This window comes from Stomoxys calcitrans, chromosome 2 (genome assembly GCF_963082655.1).
Source record: "Stomoxys calcitrans chromosome 2, idStoCalc2.1, whole genome shotgun sequence".
Lineage (NCBI taxonomy): Eukaryota > Metazoa > Arthropoda > Insecta > Diptera > Muscidae > Stomoxys > Stomoxys calcitrans.
The window spans coordinates 62,564,384-62,583,514 of NC_081553.1; the positions used below are offsets into that span (position 1 = coordinate 62,564,384).

The 19,131-nt window shown below is 40.0% G+C and overlaps 1 protein-coding gene across 1 annotated transcript in view; it reads left to right on the top strand.

Annotated features, from left to right (window-relative positions):
* The first annotated feature begins 74 nt into the window (after positions 1 to 74).
* Positions 75 to 19,131, top strand: part of LOC106095442 (uncharacterized) — a 101,976-nt gene continuing 82,919 nt past the window's right edge. The window contains exons 1-2 of the mRNA XM_059361470.1: positions 75 to 212; positions 280 to 389. Of these exons, the coding sequence (XP_059217453.1) occupies positions 177 to 212; positions 280 to 389 (146 nt within the window). The 5' untranslated portion in view covers positions 75 to 176. The remainder of the gene's footprint in view (positions 213 to 279; positions 390 to 19,131) is intronic.

The following is a 19,131-nucleotide window of genomic DNA, read 5'->3' on the forward strand; positions in this document are numbered from 1 at the left end:
CCATCCAAGTTGATGATGAGTTAACCATCATAGAGTGTTTTGTTTGGGTAATGGGTAGGTTGGGCAGTCGGTCGCTTAGACTGCCGGTTGTTAGCTTGGCCTGCTCAGTAACGCTACGCAATATTCTCAGGGCATCGACTAATGGTGTGAAGTGGTGGTGTCATACCAAAAATGTCATGGTGAAAATAAATATTGTCGAAATTTGTTCCATGGTAAATAAATTTTCCTTTGATGATTTTGTGTTTAGTCAACATCACTTAAGCTATACAACAATTACAGCTACCACCACCAACACCAACACCACCACCACATCTACACCACAACCAGTTCTACTCAAAAGCCAACAAAACATCAATTTTACTAATGGTCGTTCACTACACTAGGAAGAGGTGAGCTCTTGAACTCAAGAAGATCTTATGTCAGATACACAAAATGCATTACCAAATTGACTGTCAACAATTTAAACATTTTGAAAAATGACAAGACAATCGATTTATTCTAGAACCGCATCATGTACATTTTGAAATGCATTTGAAACATTATTTACTTACAAACTGCATAATTAAACAACAAAGAAGGACATTTGTAAAGTAGTACATAGTTAATGAATTAACATTTGCAGGAAATGTAGTGAAAATGTATTTTAACGGAAAATTAATTAATTAAAATTATGAGAAATGACAGGATTTTAACAACAGCGAAATTGGGATTCCATAATATCTTAAGTATTGACAGGAAATTATTAAAATTTTAAGAAATAATTAAAATTCAAAAGAAAATTTTATAAAATTAGGTTGAGACAAGAGCTTCCATAAAATCTTATCAGATTCTTAGGTTAGGTTGAAAAGAGGGTGCAGATATTAATCCGCCCCATGCCACTATGGACATACACCTAAGCCAGTAATCGGACTTGTTGTGAGCTCTCAAAACTATAAAGTAACCTCTAAAAAGTGATCTAAAAAGCGGGTAAATATGTAAACCCCCTTTCGTCACAATCCGCTGAAAATTCGATAACTTATGCAACCAAATTCGGCACTGACATTGAGTGGTCCTATAAATGTAAGTCACTGTTGAATTTTGTATTTCAAATTTCAACAAAATCGGGTAATAAATAAAGCTTTTATGAGCTTCAAACCCTTAATCAGCATATCGGTCTATATGACAGCTGTATCTAAATACTGTCCGATGATTACCATATTTGGGCCAGATGGCGGGTTTCCTAAAACTACTTACTGTTTCAAATTTCAGCAAAATTGGATAAAAAACAAGTAAGAGCGTGCTAAGTTCGGCCGGGCCGAATCTTATATACCCTCCACCATGGATCGCATTTGTCGAGTTCTATGCGCAGTATCTATTTTAAGGCAAACAAAAAAAAAATTGAATAAGAACTTTTATGCTAATGGAGCTATATCATGTTATAGTCCTAATCGGATCACAAATGAATGCTGAACATTGTACAAGTCATTGTGTAATATTTCAGTCCATTCGGATAAGAATTGCGCATTGTAGGGGCTCAAGAAGCAAAATCGGGAGATCGGTTTATATGGGAACTGAATCAAGCTATTGATCGATTCAGACTATGTTGAATACGTATGTTGAAGGTCATGAGAGAAGCCGTTGTACAAAATTTCTTCCAAATCGGATGAGAATTGCGCCCTCTAGAGGCTCAAGAAGTCAAGAACCCAGATCGGTTTATATGGCAGCAATATCAAAACATGGACCGATGTGGCTCATTAACCATCCCAACCGACCTACACTAATGAAGAATATTTGTGCAAAATTTCAAGCGCCTAGCTTTAGTCCTTCGAAAGTTAGCTTTCGACAGACAGACGGACGGACGGAGGGACGGACGGATGGACGGACGGACGGACGGATGGACGGACGGACGGACGGATGGACGGACGGACGGATGGACGGACGGACGGATGGACGGACGGACGGATGGACGGACGGACGGACGGATGGACGGACGGACGGATGGACGGACGGACGGATGGACGGACGGACGGATGGACGGACGGACGGATGGACGGACGGATGGACGGACGGATGGACGGACGGATGGACGGACGGACGGACGGATGGACGGACGGATGGACGGACGGACGGACGGACGGATGGACGGACGGACGGACGGATGGACGGACGGATGGACGGACGGACGGACGGATGGACGGACAGACGGATATGGCTAGATCGACTTAAAATGACATGACGATCAAGAATATATATACTTTATGTCTCAGATCCATATTTCGAGGTGTTACAAACAGAATGACGAAATTAGTATACCCCTATCCTATGGTGGAGGGTATAATAAAGCTTTTATGGGCTTCATACACTTTATCGGCAGATCGGTCTATGCGGCGGCTATATTTAAATATAGTCCGAAATCAATCATATTAAGCTTGGGTATCGAGAGGCTCAAAATAAGACACTGTTTCAAAATTTCAGCGATATCGGGTGATAAATAAAGCCTTTACGGGCTTCAGACCCTTTATCGGCAGATCGATCTATATGGCAGCTATATCTAAATATAGTCCGATCTGAACCATATTTGGATAAAAAATAATGCTTTTGTGGGCTTCAGACTTTTAATCGGGAGATCGGTCTATATGGCAGCTATATATAAATAAAGTCCGATTTAATCCATATTTAGGTCAGATGTCGGAAGGCATAAATTAACCCACTGTTTTAAATTTCAGCGAAATCGGTTAAAAAATAAAGATTTTATGGGCTTCAGACCCTTAATCGGCAGATCGGTTTTTATGGCAGCTATATCCAAATATAGTCCGATTTGTCCGATTTGACCATATGTGGGTCGAATGTTGGGCTTCAGATCCTTAATCGGGAGATCGGTCTATATGGCAGCTATATCTAGATATAGTCCGATCTGAACCATATTTGGGTCAGATGTCGGAAAGCCTTAAGCTACTCACTGTTTCAAATTGCAGCGAAATCGGATAGAAAATAAAGCATTTATGGGCATTAGACCCTTTATTAGCAGATCGGTCTATATGGCAACAATATCGAAATATGATGCGATTTGGCCCATTCAAGAACTGCACCAGCGTGCATCAAAAGGATGTATTTGTGACAAATTTCAGTTCAATATCTCAATTTTTGAAGGCTGTAGAGTGATTACAACAGACGGAAGGACAGACACACGGACATCGTTAAATCGTCTTAGAATTTTACGACGATCCGAAATATATATACTTTGTAGTGTCGGAAATTGATATTTCGATGTGTTGCAAACGGAATGATGCTGGAGGGTATAATACGCTGGAGGGTATAAAAATAAAATTTTAAGTTAGGAATTCCTTGCTTCTTAGACAATCCCCAATTGTTTTCCATGCCACGCCCCTAAGTTGGTTCATGTCTGGTATTGTGTGCCCACCCAATTGCCAGGTATATGTCAGACGCGAAAGCCGGCCAATGACAAAGGAAATGCTCCGATGTCTCATAATCTTTCCCACGTGCTATCACTTGCCGCACCGATTTACATAAGTCCTACGTGTCCCGTTATGATACCAATAGCTATACTGACCTCCTTGCTCTTTTCAGTAATAGCCTCGTCTTCTCACGATCTGGATCCCCCCATTAGATTTTTGCCGTCCTACCGACCGTTTCGCTGTTCCACTATGTTGCAAGCACATTCGTCGCCCACTCCCTTAACTCGGACTGCGTCGGCCCTAAAGGCTTCTGGCTCTGGCCAAATCTGCCCTTTCATTCCCAGTTTTTCCGTTATGGCCCGGCACCCAAAGGATGCGGATTTTGCCATCCTCAGAGATGTTAATCTCCTTCTTAAACTCCAAGAGTGTTTGCGACAATACCGTCCTGGTTGTTATTGCCCATATGGAAATTATACTGTCCGTAAATATGTTTAAGGCCACCGTATCGCAGAGGTTACCATGTCCGCCTATGATGCAGAACGCCTGGGTTCGAATCTTGGCGAAACCATCAGAAAAAATTTTCAGCGATGGTTTTCCCATCCTAATGCTGGCAACATTTGTGGGGTACTATGCCATGTAAATCTTCTCTCCAAAGAGGTGGCGCACTGCGGCACGCCGTTTGGACTCGGCTATAAAAAAAGAGTTCCCTTATCATTGAGCTTTCTGACCTTATGGCAAATTGCAATGGCATATGAGGAAAATTTTAAAGAGCTGTTAAATGTGGACCTAATTACTTTTGGAAAACTTGATGATCGGAGTTGTTACTCCATCGACCATTACTATTAACTCCCTATTCACCTCTGAGTGTACGTAAAGAACAATGTGGCTTAAAAATTGGTGGCAGATCTCATGCAGCAAAACAAGAGGCAAAGTTTGTTGAGGTAGACGTGTTACCCATCGCAGGTGTCACCACTGTCATGATCGAACAAACGTCCGCATATGATAGATCTCTATGCCGTCTGGAGGGGTTGAAATAAGGGACAGGTATGGGTTTAACAATACCGGTAATTTCACCACCCCTTGGTAAACTCGCTGTTTCACTCTACGGAGTTTTGACTTCTTATCTCCAAATTCTACAAATGACTGGCGACCACACTGGAGGACGTGTTGGCAATGTCCTTGAATTGTTTGGCATGACTAACCGCGTAAAGTGCTCTCCAAAGTTCCAATACCTCGAGGATCGTCCTATCACATGGCCTGTTCTGACTGAAGCCACGGCAAATATGTGCGATGATGACCTGCAAAGATGTTGTTGTGCTGTGCAATCTTCGAAATCCATGGTGATACTCGGAGTAGTCCCTAAAGCGTCTTGCCTACTGGTGAGATAAGGGAGATCGGTCTGTACGATTTCCCCTTGCTCGGGTATTTTCCAGGCTTCAGTAGCGGGATCACTCTTGCAGACATCGAGTTTTGGCGGGACTTGCAGGTGGAGCTGGCTACCCTCGTTAAACTCCAATGTCATATCGAGGATCGCAGGCAATCAGTATTAATGCAAGTGCCGTTGCCGCCCGACCTCTCACTGAGACTCTCCGCTAGATACTGCTGAGTGGCCACTACTGCCGTTGCAGCTCCTCCGTATGGAACATTCCACTGGACGCGCCCGGTAGCTCACAGCTAATTTTTTCGTAACAGCAATGAACACCACACAGATCGGACCTCAATGTTTCAGCCTGTGTAGTGCTCACAGCTATCCCGCGCCGGGAACTTGGTAAACTCGCTGTTTCACTCTGCGGGGTTTTGACTTCTTATCTCTAAATTTCACAAACGACTGGCGACGTGATCCGGCGTTTCAGGCCTGGCTGGGGGACGTATTAGCGATGTTCTCAAATAGTTTGGAATGGCTGAAGGAATGTCTCGGCCTCTCGCCGAGACATTCCGTTTGATACCGCCGATTATCCACTACTGCCGTTGCAGCTACTTCGTATCGAGCATTTCACTTTCCGCAACCTGTGGACGTGCCCGGTAGCTTACAGTCAAGCTTTTCGTGATAACTATGGGCGCCACACAGATCGGACCTTAGTATTCCAGCCAGTGCGGTGTTCACAGCTGTCCCGGGCCGGGCAGACTTCGTGTAATACAAAAGTGTTCAGGGGAGAAAATAAGGACAGTTGTTGGGTACTCGACTCCAGGTAGATCTCGCTTCTTCAGCATCAGTGTAGAGATTCCGTGGGGCCAGCGCCTTGGATGTCTTGGACTCTGCGCCACGATTGACATTTGTATATTCGTTCACGGTTAATTGTGATGGCTGTCCATCGACTCGGGTACCGCGGATACGGCAAATGGCTGTGCCTTGTTTCTCTCGGAATGTTCAACAAATTGAACAACCTGGCGAATCTCTTCGGGTCAGTCACAGTTACTTCGCCAAAAGTGACTGAGATCCTGTCATCCCTTCTACCGGTGTTCAAGAGTGACTTAACAATAGACCTCAGCTTGTCTACACCTGTACCTAAGTGTCATTGCTCCAAGTGTTCCATCCAAAAATTGTGCTTAGTTTATTGACTACACTGTTTACTTCCAGATTCAGCTCGCTGATTCTGGGGTAAGTGGGTTTCGCGCAAAGAATCTCATCACGCTCGTCTATGAATATCACTGCCTGCATCGGGAAATTGGGTGGCACTTGCGGTGAATGATGTCTCGGAATTTCTTCTCGGCAATTAGCACATTTGAGGGGTAGGGTGTCAATTCACTGAAGCGGCAATTGTTGTATTCCCTGAAGCAGACCCATTCGGTGTTCTTCTGATTAATAAATGTCCAGCGCTTATAGGTTATAAAATCGGTTGGTCGGTCAATGATGAGAAGTGGTCTGATCCCAAAGAAATGACGGTTTGTCAGGATACGTCACTCAGCAGATCCAGGGATGCAATGGAAATGTCTGGCGAGCTGCTGCACCTACTTATAAACTTAGTAGGGGTATCCTCATTCACCGTGCAGAACGTGGAGCCTTCAATCTGCTCAAAGTTATGCCTATCTGGTGGTTACCTAGGAGAGAATGCCACGAAACTTGATGCTCTTTAGAGGGCCCAATAAGCCAGTAATGTTCGGCCTGTAAACTTGACCATTTTCTCGAACACAACTACCAATTGGCGGTATGTACACATTCAATAGCTCTATCTCGGCAGCACCTGACCTAACTGTCATCCCCACAGACTCCATATCGCCATCACTAGCGCTAGGCATAATCAAAATGATTCTATACTGCACGGAAGGCCAATATCCTTCCTCCACTCCTTAAGCGATCCTTACGTAGCACATTATGTCCGTGAGAACTGTGCAGACTGCAGGTGTTGGGCCAGCTTTGTCTCCTGAATCGCTGTAACCAATATGTTCTTTCGACTCATAAAATCAACTGTCTAGTTGATCTTGCACCGGACACCGTTGCAATTAAATTGCAGGAATAATGCAATATTGGGGCTGGAGTGTTGCTGTTGCGCCTAAGTCGAAGACGGCGATTGTTACCCACTGCTGTCTATGTTCGCACATCACCTTGCAACACATTCAGTGCGATTGTAGTCCCGTAGTGACGTAAGACCTGAGGAAGGTCGGAAATTCACCCACCCCATGCACAGGTCACATCTCATCGATATCGACTTTCATGGTACCGGTTCTGCCAAACAGAACAGAACCAGTTTTCGGAGTTCTCTTCAATCTCTTCAATCCGAAGGCCCCGACGACGACGCTTGTTACCCACTGGTGTCTATGTTCGCACAACACCTTGCCACATATTCAGTAGAACCGGTACGGATCAGAAGCGTTCGGAGAAGGCACCCCGGATGTGTCTCTCTCCCTGAGGCGGCAAAGCTTGGCCGATAAAGGGTTCCATCGGGTCAATCCGGTACACAGAACCGGCAGCCATGGTATTCCTTTAGTTTAGCTCCTTTTAATTTCTTCTTCTTGACTTCTTGAAAAGTAAGCACGAATTCTTTACAAATCAGTGTTTTCAATGAATTTTTACGATTTAAAATTTATAAAAAAAATCTAGTATTGCTACTCTATTAAAATTGACTAATGAACAACATGTGTCGATTTTCAATAGTTGCGTTTGAAAATGGCGTCTAATGTGTTTTAAAATAATGTCATTAAATTTAGCCATAAAACAAAGTTGTTGATAAGATAGCAGCTTGCAAGTGTGTGTAACTTGTTCCTATAAATAATGTCCATCTTTTTCAATTTCAATTTAAATCAATAAGCAATTGATATGCAAATTGGTTTCAATTAGCCTAACCCAATATTTGGTAACGTATTGAAAATCAACCTGCGACATTAGTCAATGTCTTGGCAAGAGATTTATTTTTGTCTGTTGATGCATAAAAATATTCGGCAAGACAAAAATATTCGGTGATATTTGAAATTATTTATGAAGAATAATAAAAGATTGACATGAAGTGAAAGAAATTGAAAAAAAGATATTACCAAAGGCGATCGTAGTGCAGAGGATAGCCACCGTAACGCAGAGGTTAGCATGCTGGTCAATACACTTGGGTTAGGTATGATTTAAAAGAAAGCATGTTCACCTACACTGGTCGTAACGTATTTCCCGAGATGAGATATTGTGCATGAATATAGACATGGGCTTTAGTCTATCAGTAGGAATGGAATTAAGTCCATCGTACTGAAGTCGATCTAGCCATGTCCGTCAGCCGGTCCCTCCGTTCGTCCATCCGTCTGTCGAAAGCACTCTAACTTTCGAAGGAGTAAAGCTAGCCGCTTGAAATTTTGCACAAATCCTTCTTATTAGTGTAGGTCGGTTGGTATTGTAAATGGGTCATATCGGTCCATGTTTAAATATAGCTGCCCTATAAACCGATATTAGATCTTGACTTCTTGAGTCACTAGAGGGCGCAATTCTTATCCGATTTGGCTGAAATTTAGTATGTGGTGTTTAGTTATGATTTCCAACAACAGTATTAAGTGTCGTTCAAATCGGTCCATAACCTGATTCTTCAACCTCTAAATGGCGCAATTCTAATCCAAATTGGGTAAGATTTTGCAAGAAGTGTTTGGTTGTGACTTCCAACAACTGTGATAAGTACGGTTCAAGTCGGTCCTTAAACTGACATAGCTGCCATATAAACCGATCTTGAATCTTGGCTTCTTAAGTCACTAGAGGGCGCAATTCTTATCCGATTTGGCTGAAATTTAGTATGAGGTGTTTAGTTATGATTTCCAACAACAGTATTAAGTGTTGATTAAATCGGTTCATAACCTGATTCTTCAACCTCTAAATGGCGCAATTCTAATCCAAATTATGTACGATTTTGCAAGAAATATTTGGTTATAACTTCCAACAACTGTGCTAAGTACGGTTCAAATCGGTCCATAAACTGACATAGCAGCCATATAAACCGATCATGAATCTTGGCTACTTGAGCAACTAGATAGCGCCATTCTTATCCAATTTGGCTGAAATTTTGCAAGATTATGTTTGATTATGACTTCCAACAGCTGGGCAAAATATGGTTTTAACTGGTTCATAACCTGATATAGCTGCCATATAAACCGATGTGGGATCATGACTTCTTTAGCATCTAGAGGACGCAATTATTATCCGATTTAGCTGAAATTTTGTACAACGCCTTCTATCATGAACGTCATGAACTCGTGCCAATTATGCTCTGAATCAGTCTATAGCCTGATACAGCTCCCATGTAAACCAATCTCCCTATTTTACTTCTTGAGCCTCTTAAGGGCGCAAATCTCTCTCGCAAGTCTCCAATATTCAGTTCATTTATGGTACGAATCGGACGATAACTTGATATTATAGCTCCAATATCATAGCAATTCTTTCTATTTATCATATGTTTGCCTTAAAAGAGATACCGGGAAAAGAATTCGACAAATGCGATCCATGGTGGAGGGCATATAAGATTCGGACCGGTCGAACTAAGCACACTTTTAAATGTTTTCTAAAAAAAGTTTTATCCGTTATTTGTTTTTCCTTGGCGACGATAGCATGGTTACTCATACCAATATTTCAATTTTTGAAGGCTCTAGAGTGATTATAACAGACGGACAGACGGATAGACTGACAGACACACGGACATCGTTAAATCGTCTTAGAATTTTACGACGATCCAAAATATATGTACTTCGTAGGGTCGGAAATTGATATTTTGATGTGTTGCAAACGGAATGACTAAATGAATATACCCGCTCTCATACGGTGGTGGGTATAAAAATGGAGAAAATTGGGAAGCTCAACTTTGAGATAGTCAGCAACTTAATCTACCTCGGAACCGCCGTAACCAAACAAATGACACCAGTTTTGAGATAAAGTGTAGAATAATACTGGATGCTACTTTCGATTAAGTAAGCAGTTTAGAAACCTCTCGACAGATGAAGATAACACTATACAAGACATTGATACTATCCGTGTTGTTATATGGTTCTTAGGCATGGGTACTTGTGAAAGCAAATGAGGCAGTGCTTTGAGTGTTTGAGAGAAAGATTCTTTGTAAAATATATATGGACCTGTTTGTGTTAATGGAGAATATACTCTTCGTATGAACCACGAATTGTATGACTGCGTAAGCATAGTTAAACGTATCAAAATGCAACGCTTGCGTTGGATAGGTCATGTTGTCAGAATAAATGAAGAAGTGAATCCAGTGAAGAAGTTTTTCGAAGTCTATCACTATGGTACACGCAAACTGGGATGGCCAATAGGCCGACGGAAAGATCAAGTGGTGAGAGTCACCTCGAAACTTGGTGTCCGAAATTTTAGATCGAGCGCAGAAGGTCGAGGCACTGGGACGCTATTCTACGTTTGGCTAATCGACCAAATGTTCTGTCTTAGCCTATTAAAGTAAAAGTGCACCGAAGTATAAGGTCTGCAAAATTAAAATAACGCTTTTCAAAGTATAATTGATATTTTTACGCTATAAAAATATTTTACGACTTTATTTAAATATTTATATATTTTTCTCTTAATCACATTTTATTAATCCTCATTTGAAAATATTAGCAGGCGTAAAAACCAATCTAGAAATCCACATAAATTTCTAATAGTTATTAAAAACCAAAAACCGGCCAAGTTTATGACCACACTCCATAACATAATTACCCAATATCAACTTTTATTAAACTTATTCATAACAAATGAGTAGTAGTATCGTAGTAGTTTTATGATGTTGAAATTGTCTCAGAATGTTGAGTGGTTAGCCAAAATTTCATGCAGCGTTTTATGATCTGAGCTGATTATGTTTGACATTTGGCTGAATATATCTTTTGACAACTTTTAAGTTATTTAATTTTTTAAGATTTATTTTTCCATTTAAAATACGGACTAGACCCAGGTGTCTGAATGTTAATCCCAACAAAAATTTGCATGTTCAGGAGAAAGACGAAAGTGAACCAATTTGAAGCGCCACGTTTTCCTCACAGAACGATTTGGTGGAATGGGAGAGTGGATGGAAGTTAAGGGCAGCTCATAACATCTCAGGATAATCAAGGCAATGACAGAAAACCTGAATGGATTGGATTAGGTTTCAGATCGAATACTAGAGACGATACTTGGGATCGAATGCGAGAAACTGCTGCCAGCGGCAGGGTTTCGGATCGACGAAACTCTGATATAGCCATCTGGTAGTTCATGCTACACTAATGGATCAAAGCTAGAGGACAGAGGGAATTTGGGGGTCTGCATTCAGGATACAGAGACTATGATCTGTTTTCGACTGCCTAAACAAAATTCGGTCCTGCGGCCGAAGTTCCGGGCGATCACGACAAGTGTGAGATGCCCATAGATCATTTCTGCTCTTTGAAGAGGTGCTTTTGCCTTTAGTACAGATCTAATACCTAAGACGGATTGAATAATTATTTTATTTTCCACATAATCTACTTAAATTCATCTCCACTACACCAAAAAAAACCGGAAGGAAAGGCAAAAGTAAGGCGGTGCCGACTTTATAATACCCTACACCTACCCTAGAAACACAAAAGGGGGGGCTACATCTAATTCTGAAACAAATTTGATGGACCACGTCGGATGTATCCACATAGACTATTAAAAGTCCAGCATCAAATTTCAAGCCAAGCGAATATCTTTAAAATGTAATAACTACGGTTGACAAATGACAATAAATTATCCAAAATCAAACGAACAAGTACATGGAAGCTATATCTAAATCTGAACCGATTTCGACCAAACTTTATAGATATTGTGGAAGTCGTCGAGGAAACCGTTGTACAAAATTTTGGGAAGATTGGTCAATAAATACGCTTGCAATGGGTCTAGGAGTAAAAATCGGGCATATATATGTGAGCAATATCTAAATCTGAACAGATTTCTATAATATTTACTAGTAATATTGAGAGTCATTAGAAAATCCTTCCTGCCAAACTTCGAAAGAATCGGTTGACAAATGACCATTTTATTGCTGTATTACTGCAAATCGGACGAACATATATATGGGCGCTATATCCGAATCTGGACCGATTTCTATAAAATTCACCTGTAATATTGAGAGTCATACGAAAGTGCTCTCTGTCAAATTGCGAGAGAATCAATTAACAAATGACCATTTTATTGATGTATTATTCCAAATCGGACGAACATATATATGGGAGCTACATCCAAATCCGAACCGATTTCTATGAAATTCACCTGTAATATTGAGAGTCATAAGAAAATCCTTGTCCATGTCGAATTTAAAGAGAATCGGTTGACAAATGACCATTTTATTACTGTATTACTGGAAATCGGACGAACATATATATGGGAGCTATATTCAAATCTGAACAGATTTCTATGAAATTCACCAGTAATATCGAGAGTCATAAGAAAATCCTTCCTGCCATATTGCGAGACAATCGCTTGACATATGACCATTTTATTTCTGTATTATTCCAAATCGGACGAACATATACATGGGAGCTATATCCAAATCTGAACCGATTTCTATGAAATACACCCGTAGTATTGAGAGTCATAACAAAAACCTTCCTGCCATATTTCAAGAGAATCGGTCAACAAATGACCATTTTATTGTTGTATTGCTGGAAATCGGACGAACATATATATGGGAGCTATATTCAAATCTGAACCGATTTCTATGAAATTCACCAGTAATATCGAGAGTCATAAGAAACTCCTTCCTGCCATATTGCGAGACAATCGCTTGACATATGACCATTTTATTTCTGTATTATTCCAAATCGGACGAACATATATATGGGAGCTATATCCAAATCTGAACCGATTTCTATGAAGCTCACCGGTAATATTGAGAGTCATAAGAAAATCCTTCCTACCAAATTTCAAGAGAATCGGTCAACAAATGACCATTTTATTGCTGTATTACTGCAAATCGGACGAACACATATATGAAAGCTATATCCAAATCAGAACCGATTTTTCCCAAATTCATTAGGCTTCGTCTCTAGGCCGAAAAAATGCCCATACCAAATTTGAAGACGATCGGATGAAAATTGCGACCTATAGCTTGAACACAATTTAACATGGACAGACGGACAGACAGACAGACGGACATAGCTAAATCGAATCAAAAAGTGAAGATATATATGGAAGCTATATCCAAATCTGAACCGATTTTTTCCAATTTCAATAGGCTTCGTCTCTAGGCCGAAAAACGTGCCCATACCAAATTTGAAGGCGATCGGATGAAAATTGCGACCTGTAGTTTGTACACAAATTAACATGGACAGACGGATATACAGACGGACGGACAGACAGACAGTCGGACATAGCTAAATCGAATCAGAAAGTGAACATATATATGGAAGCTATTTTTTCCAATTTCAATAGGCTTCGTCTCTAGGCCGAAAAACATGCCCACACCAAATTTGAACACGATCGGATGAAAATTGCGACCTGTAGTTTGAACACAATTTTACATGGACAGATGGACAGACAGACGGACGGACAGACAGACTGACATAGCTAAATCGAATCAGAAAGTGAATATATATATGGAAGCTATATCCAAATCTGAACCAATTTTTTCCAATTTCAAGAGGCTTCGTCTCTAAGCCAAAAAACATGCCCATACCAAATTTGGAGACGATCGGATGAAAATTGCCAACTGTAGTTTGAACAAAATTTAACATGGACAGACAGACGGACATAGCTAAATCGAATCAGAAAGTGAATATAAATATGGAAGCTATATTCAAATCTGAACGGATTTTTTTTCAATTTTAATAGGCTTCATCTCTAGGCCGAAAAAAAAGTCCACACCAAATTTGACGACGATCGGATGAAAATTGCGACCTGTAGTTCGTACACCAATTAACATGGACAGACAGACAGACGAACAGACAGACAGTCGGACATAGCTAAATCAGAATCAGAAAGTGATTCTGAGTCCATCGGTATACTTATTTAAGGGTCTATTTCTCTTTCTTTTGGGTGTTACAAACAAATGAACTAAGTTGTAATACCACAGTAGTGGTGTAGGGTACCACAGTAGTGGTGTAGGGTACCACAGTAGTGGTGTAGGGTATAAAAATATTGTGGTTTATTTTAATGTCTAAATATACTAATTATGCATACACCACACTGCAAATTTTTTCGCGCGCATTTTATAGTGCGGAATGATGCCAAATCAAAAATTGCCAAAATAAAAATTAAGATATTCATATATGCAGATGTTGTGAAATTATAAATTAAATTTAATTTGGCTAACAGAGATAAAACGTTTAGAGAAAAACTAACCTAAACCGTACAAATACGAAGCCGATTTATATGAAGTTTATTTTTTCAAAACTAATATCGAAACTTGTTATAAGGCGAAAATATTAAAAACGAATGCCGCTCAAATAAATCAATAAAAAAGTCTAATTCCAAATATTTATATCCAAAGTCTACATTGTTTGGGGGTTTAAAGAGAATAACCATCTTTTGTGGTTAATAAAACCGAATGTTGATCATTTTAATATAATTTATCAACGTTTTAAAGTTCTTCGGATTCAAATGTCAGGCATAATTAGCTCTGATTAGCAATGTATGCATGCAGACAGACAGACAGACAGAGAGACAAGAGTTTTATGACACACCAACAACTTGATATCTGATATGTATCTCCTGCACCATAAAAATGGATGATCAGAGATATTAGGAATAACATGCTAATGATGGACAATTATGACAACCCATAGACTTTTGTCAGGTTATTCGAACACAAGCTAAACTCTTAAAGCAATCAAGATGGATTTTATGAACTTGCCGGCTTTTGGGAGAATTCATGTGAAATATGATCGGAATATTGTGAACAGTGGGTGAAATTGTTTGTTTTGCAGGGGCAAACATAATATGCGATACAAATGAAAGATGTATTATTGTGACGCATATCCGTTCGTTAAACCTCGAAATATTGAACTGTGACCCTATAAAGCATTGGGTTGCCCAAAAAGTAATTATGGATTTTTTAAAAGTAAATGCATTTTTAATAAAACTTAGAATGAACTTTAATCAAATATACTTTTTTACACTTTTTTTCTAAAGCAAGCTAAAATTAACAGGTGATAACTGACCGAAGAAAGAATGCAATTACAGAGTCACAAGCTGTGAAAAAATTTGTCAACGCCGACTATATGAAAAATCCGCAATTACTTTTTGAGCAACCCAATATATATATAATTGATAGTCTTAACATTCCAATTAGATGTAACAATGTCCGTCCGTCTGTGGAAATCACGATAGTGGCCGAACGAATTAAGATATCCACATCAAAATTTGAACTGAGAGTTTTTATGGATGTAGGTCTTTGGATAATGCCAATGGGTCACATAGATTCATATAAGGATACATCTTGTATGTAAAGGGGTCCTTAAATTTGTCTCAATCCTCTAGAAGCTTCAGTTTTTATCCAATTTGTAGCCTATAACCTGATATAGCTCCAACATAAGCCGATGAAACGATTAGGCATCTGCACCATCTAGAAGTTTCAATTTACGGATTCTCTGATTTATCAGAAATTTGGAAAGTATAGTATACATGTGCTCTTCAAAGAGGTTAGGTAAGGTTGAAAAGAGGGTGCGGATATTAAACCGCCCAATGCAACTATGAACGTGCACCTAAACCAGAGTAATCGGCTCGTTGTATGTTCTAATTACTAATAGGTAAAAGCGCGCAAAGTTCGGCCGGGCCGAATCTTGGATACCCACCATCATGGATTTGGGGTTTGTTTGTTTGTCAGTATGTTTTTTTGTTCCATACAGACTCTGAAAAACGGCTGAACCGACTACCTTGAAATTCTCACAGATTATGTAGGTTGATCTGGAAGGAAACATAGGCTATATAATTTTTTGATATTTGGGAGGGGGGGCGGACCCTCCCCCTTACCCAAAAAGTACTACCAAAAAATAAAAGTGGACCGATCGGGACAATATAGGATTCAAATGAAAGGTATTCAAGAGTAGAGTACGAATTTCATGATAAAAGTTGGGTCCATGAACTAAGGGGGCCGCCCCAGCCCCAAAACCCCTTAAAATAGGTTTATTTGATAATCATGACAATATGGCACTCAAATGCAAGGTATTCGGGAGTAGATTACGAATATGGTCAGGAAATAGGAATAGGCTTTATAATTTATTGATAACGGAAGGGGGCGGACCTTCCACCGTTACCCCAAAAATCCCACCCAAAATCAAATGTGGACCGATAACGACAATATGGGTATCAAATGAAAAGTAGGCGGGAGTAGATAATGAATCTGGCATACAAATTCGTATCGAAGTATAGGGGTCACCTCACCCCCATAAAAAGCCCAAAATGGGCACATGAGCTAATCACGGATATATGGGACTCGATTTGTTTGTTTCGTATAGACTGACAAACGAAATGACAAATGGAACCAATTTTCTCCAAATTGTCGCATATTGCGTAGTTTGGTCTGGTTAGAAACATAGGCTATTTAATTTTTCGGTATCGGAAGGGGGACGGACCTTCCCCTTATGCCAAAAACACAACCCAAAATCAAAAGTGGACCGATCGGGACAATATAAGTATCAAATGAAAGGTATTGGAGAGTAGAGTACAAATATAATATTATAATTTGAGTACCCATCGGGCCGCCCCAACCCCAAAACACTTCCAAATAGACATATTGGACCTTCATTTCAATATGGGGCTCAAATGAAAGGTATTGGGGAGTAGATTTCGAATCTGGCATACACAATCAAATCTAGGTATAGGGGGTCACGCCAACCCTCAAAAACGCCATTAGACCCATATATAAGGGCTTAACCGATTTTCTTAAAATTTTGTCTGGAAGGAAACATAGGCTATATAATATTTAGAAATCGGCTGGAGGCCGACCCTCGCCCTTACCCCAGGGGTTCAAGAAGTCAAATCGAGAGATCGGTTTATATGGGAACTATATCTAAATCTGAACCGATATGAGCCATTTGCAATCCCCAACGACCTACATCAATATTAAGAATCTGTGCAAACTTTTAAGCGGCTACCTTTACGTGTCGACCACTATCATGATATCGACAGACGCACGGATGAACGGACGGACAAGGCTAGATCGAGTCAGATCGTCGAGACGATCAAGAATATGAATACTTAAAGGCGTTACAAACGGAATGACTAGATTAGTATATCCCCATCCTATGGCGGTGGGTATAAAAAGTAACCTGAAACCAGTAAGGGAAGGTAAAAGTTGGACAATGCCGACTGTATAATACCCTACACCTACCCTTTAAGCACAAAGTGAGAGCTATATCTTATTCTGAACCAATTTAGGTGAGCCCAGCCGAATGTTTTCAGATGGGTCATTCAACAATCTGTATCAAATCTCTATACAATCCCTCTAAGCACCACACAAGCTGGAACATAGAGGTCCGATCTGTGGGGTATTCAATGCTTTCACGGGAAGCTTAGCTGCGAGCTTCCGGTCGCGTCCACATGAAGCGGATAGTGGAAAATTATGTTCCACATATTGTAAAAGAAGCTATGGCGGAGCGGGCCCAGTTCAGCTAAAGTATATATATTCTTGACCGTCTTGACATTCCATGTTTATCCAGCTAAGTCCGTCCGCTTGCGCAAATTTTGCACAGAGGTTTTGGTGTAGTCCTTTGGTTATTTTAACTGGGTCATATCGGTTCATATCTGGATATATTTCCGATGTAAAGGAGTTGTCCGATTTGTCTTTGTTGGATTGTAAATGGGCTAAATCAGTCTTTGTTTTGATATAGCTGCCATATAAACCGATCTTGGGTCTTGACTTTCTGAGCCTCTGGAAGGCGCAATTCTAGTCTGATTTAACTGAAATTTTGCACGTGGTATTTTGGTATCATTTCCAACAACTGTACTGAGTATGGTTCAACTAGGTTCATAACCTGATATAGCTGCCATATAAACCGATCTTGGGTCTTGACTTCTTGAGCCGCTAAAGGGCGCAGTTCTAGTCCGATTTGACTGAAATTTAGCACTTTCTGTTTTGGTATCATTTCCAACAACTGTGCTAAGAATGGTTGAAATCGGCACATAAACTGATATAGCTGCTATATAAACCCATCTGGAATATTGATTTCTTGAGCCTCTAGAGGGCGCAAGTCTCATCTGATTTGGCTGAAATTTTGTACATGACCCATGACCTTCAACATAATTGTTCAATATGGTCGGAATCCATCAATAGCTTGATACAGCTCCCAAATAAACCGATCTCCCGATTTTTCTTCTGAGCACCTACAAGGCGCAATACTTATCCAAATGGATCGAAATATTACACAATGACTTCTACAATGTGCAGCATTCTTTTCTTTTATGGTCCGAATCGGACTATAACTTGATATACCTCCAATAGCATAACAGTTCTTATTCAATATTCTTTGTTTGCCTATAAAGAGATACCGCCAAAGAACTCGACAAATGCGATCCATGGTGGAGGGTATATAAGATTCTGCCCGGTCGAACTTAGCACGCTCTTACTTGTTTTAATTTAATTTAATTTTTTAATTTTTTTTTTATTTACCTTTCAGCGTGTCTGCCAATGATATTGGAGCTTCGCTGGACAGCTCTTATGAGATCAGCAAAATAGATCTGATCATTTAGAAAGCATTATACATCCAATAGCCATTTGGAGTATTTGACCGATAGTTTTAAGAACTGTTTTACATATTTTGCATGTTGGCGAGTGTTTTAATTGGACCATAAAAATGGTATAACGCTAGCTAAGCGTAACAGAAAAAGCAGGGAGGAGCCATATCATCATAGGGGCATTGATTAAATTTTATGAGAATTGAAAAAATATTCAAATCATCGTTATGGATTGAAGGGGCAATTAACATTGTGGAAGCAGCAAATAGTGCAAAAAACTGTTAAATCAAAAACTTTAACTAACTCATAAACAAAGACAGACAACGGCCATGGGTTCATCAACTTGAAATGTGATTCTGAGATTAAACGTGTATTTAAGGCTTAAATGGAGTAGAGCTTGGCCCAATGGTGGCCTCTGAAGAACAAAGTTATACATGTCATTGATGACGATGAAAGTTTGGGTTCAAATTCTGGCGAGAACATCTGAAAAACGTTTAAGCGGTGGTTACAAATGCAAATTCGCCCCAGAACATTCTATAAAGGAACAGAGGCAAACTTCTCACATATCAATGCTGTCCGATTCAAGTTTAAGCTCAATGATAAGGGACCTTCTTTCTATAGCCAAGTGAAAAACAGCGTAAGGAGAAGTTTTAACATGGCTTTTATGCATGC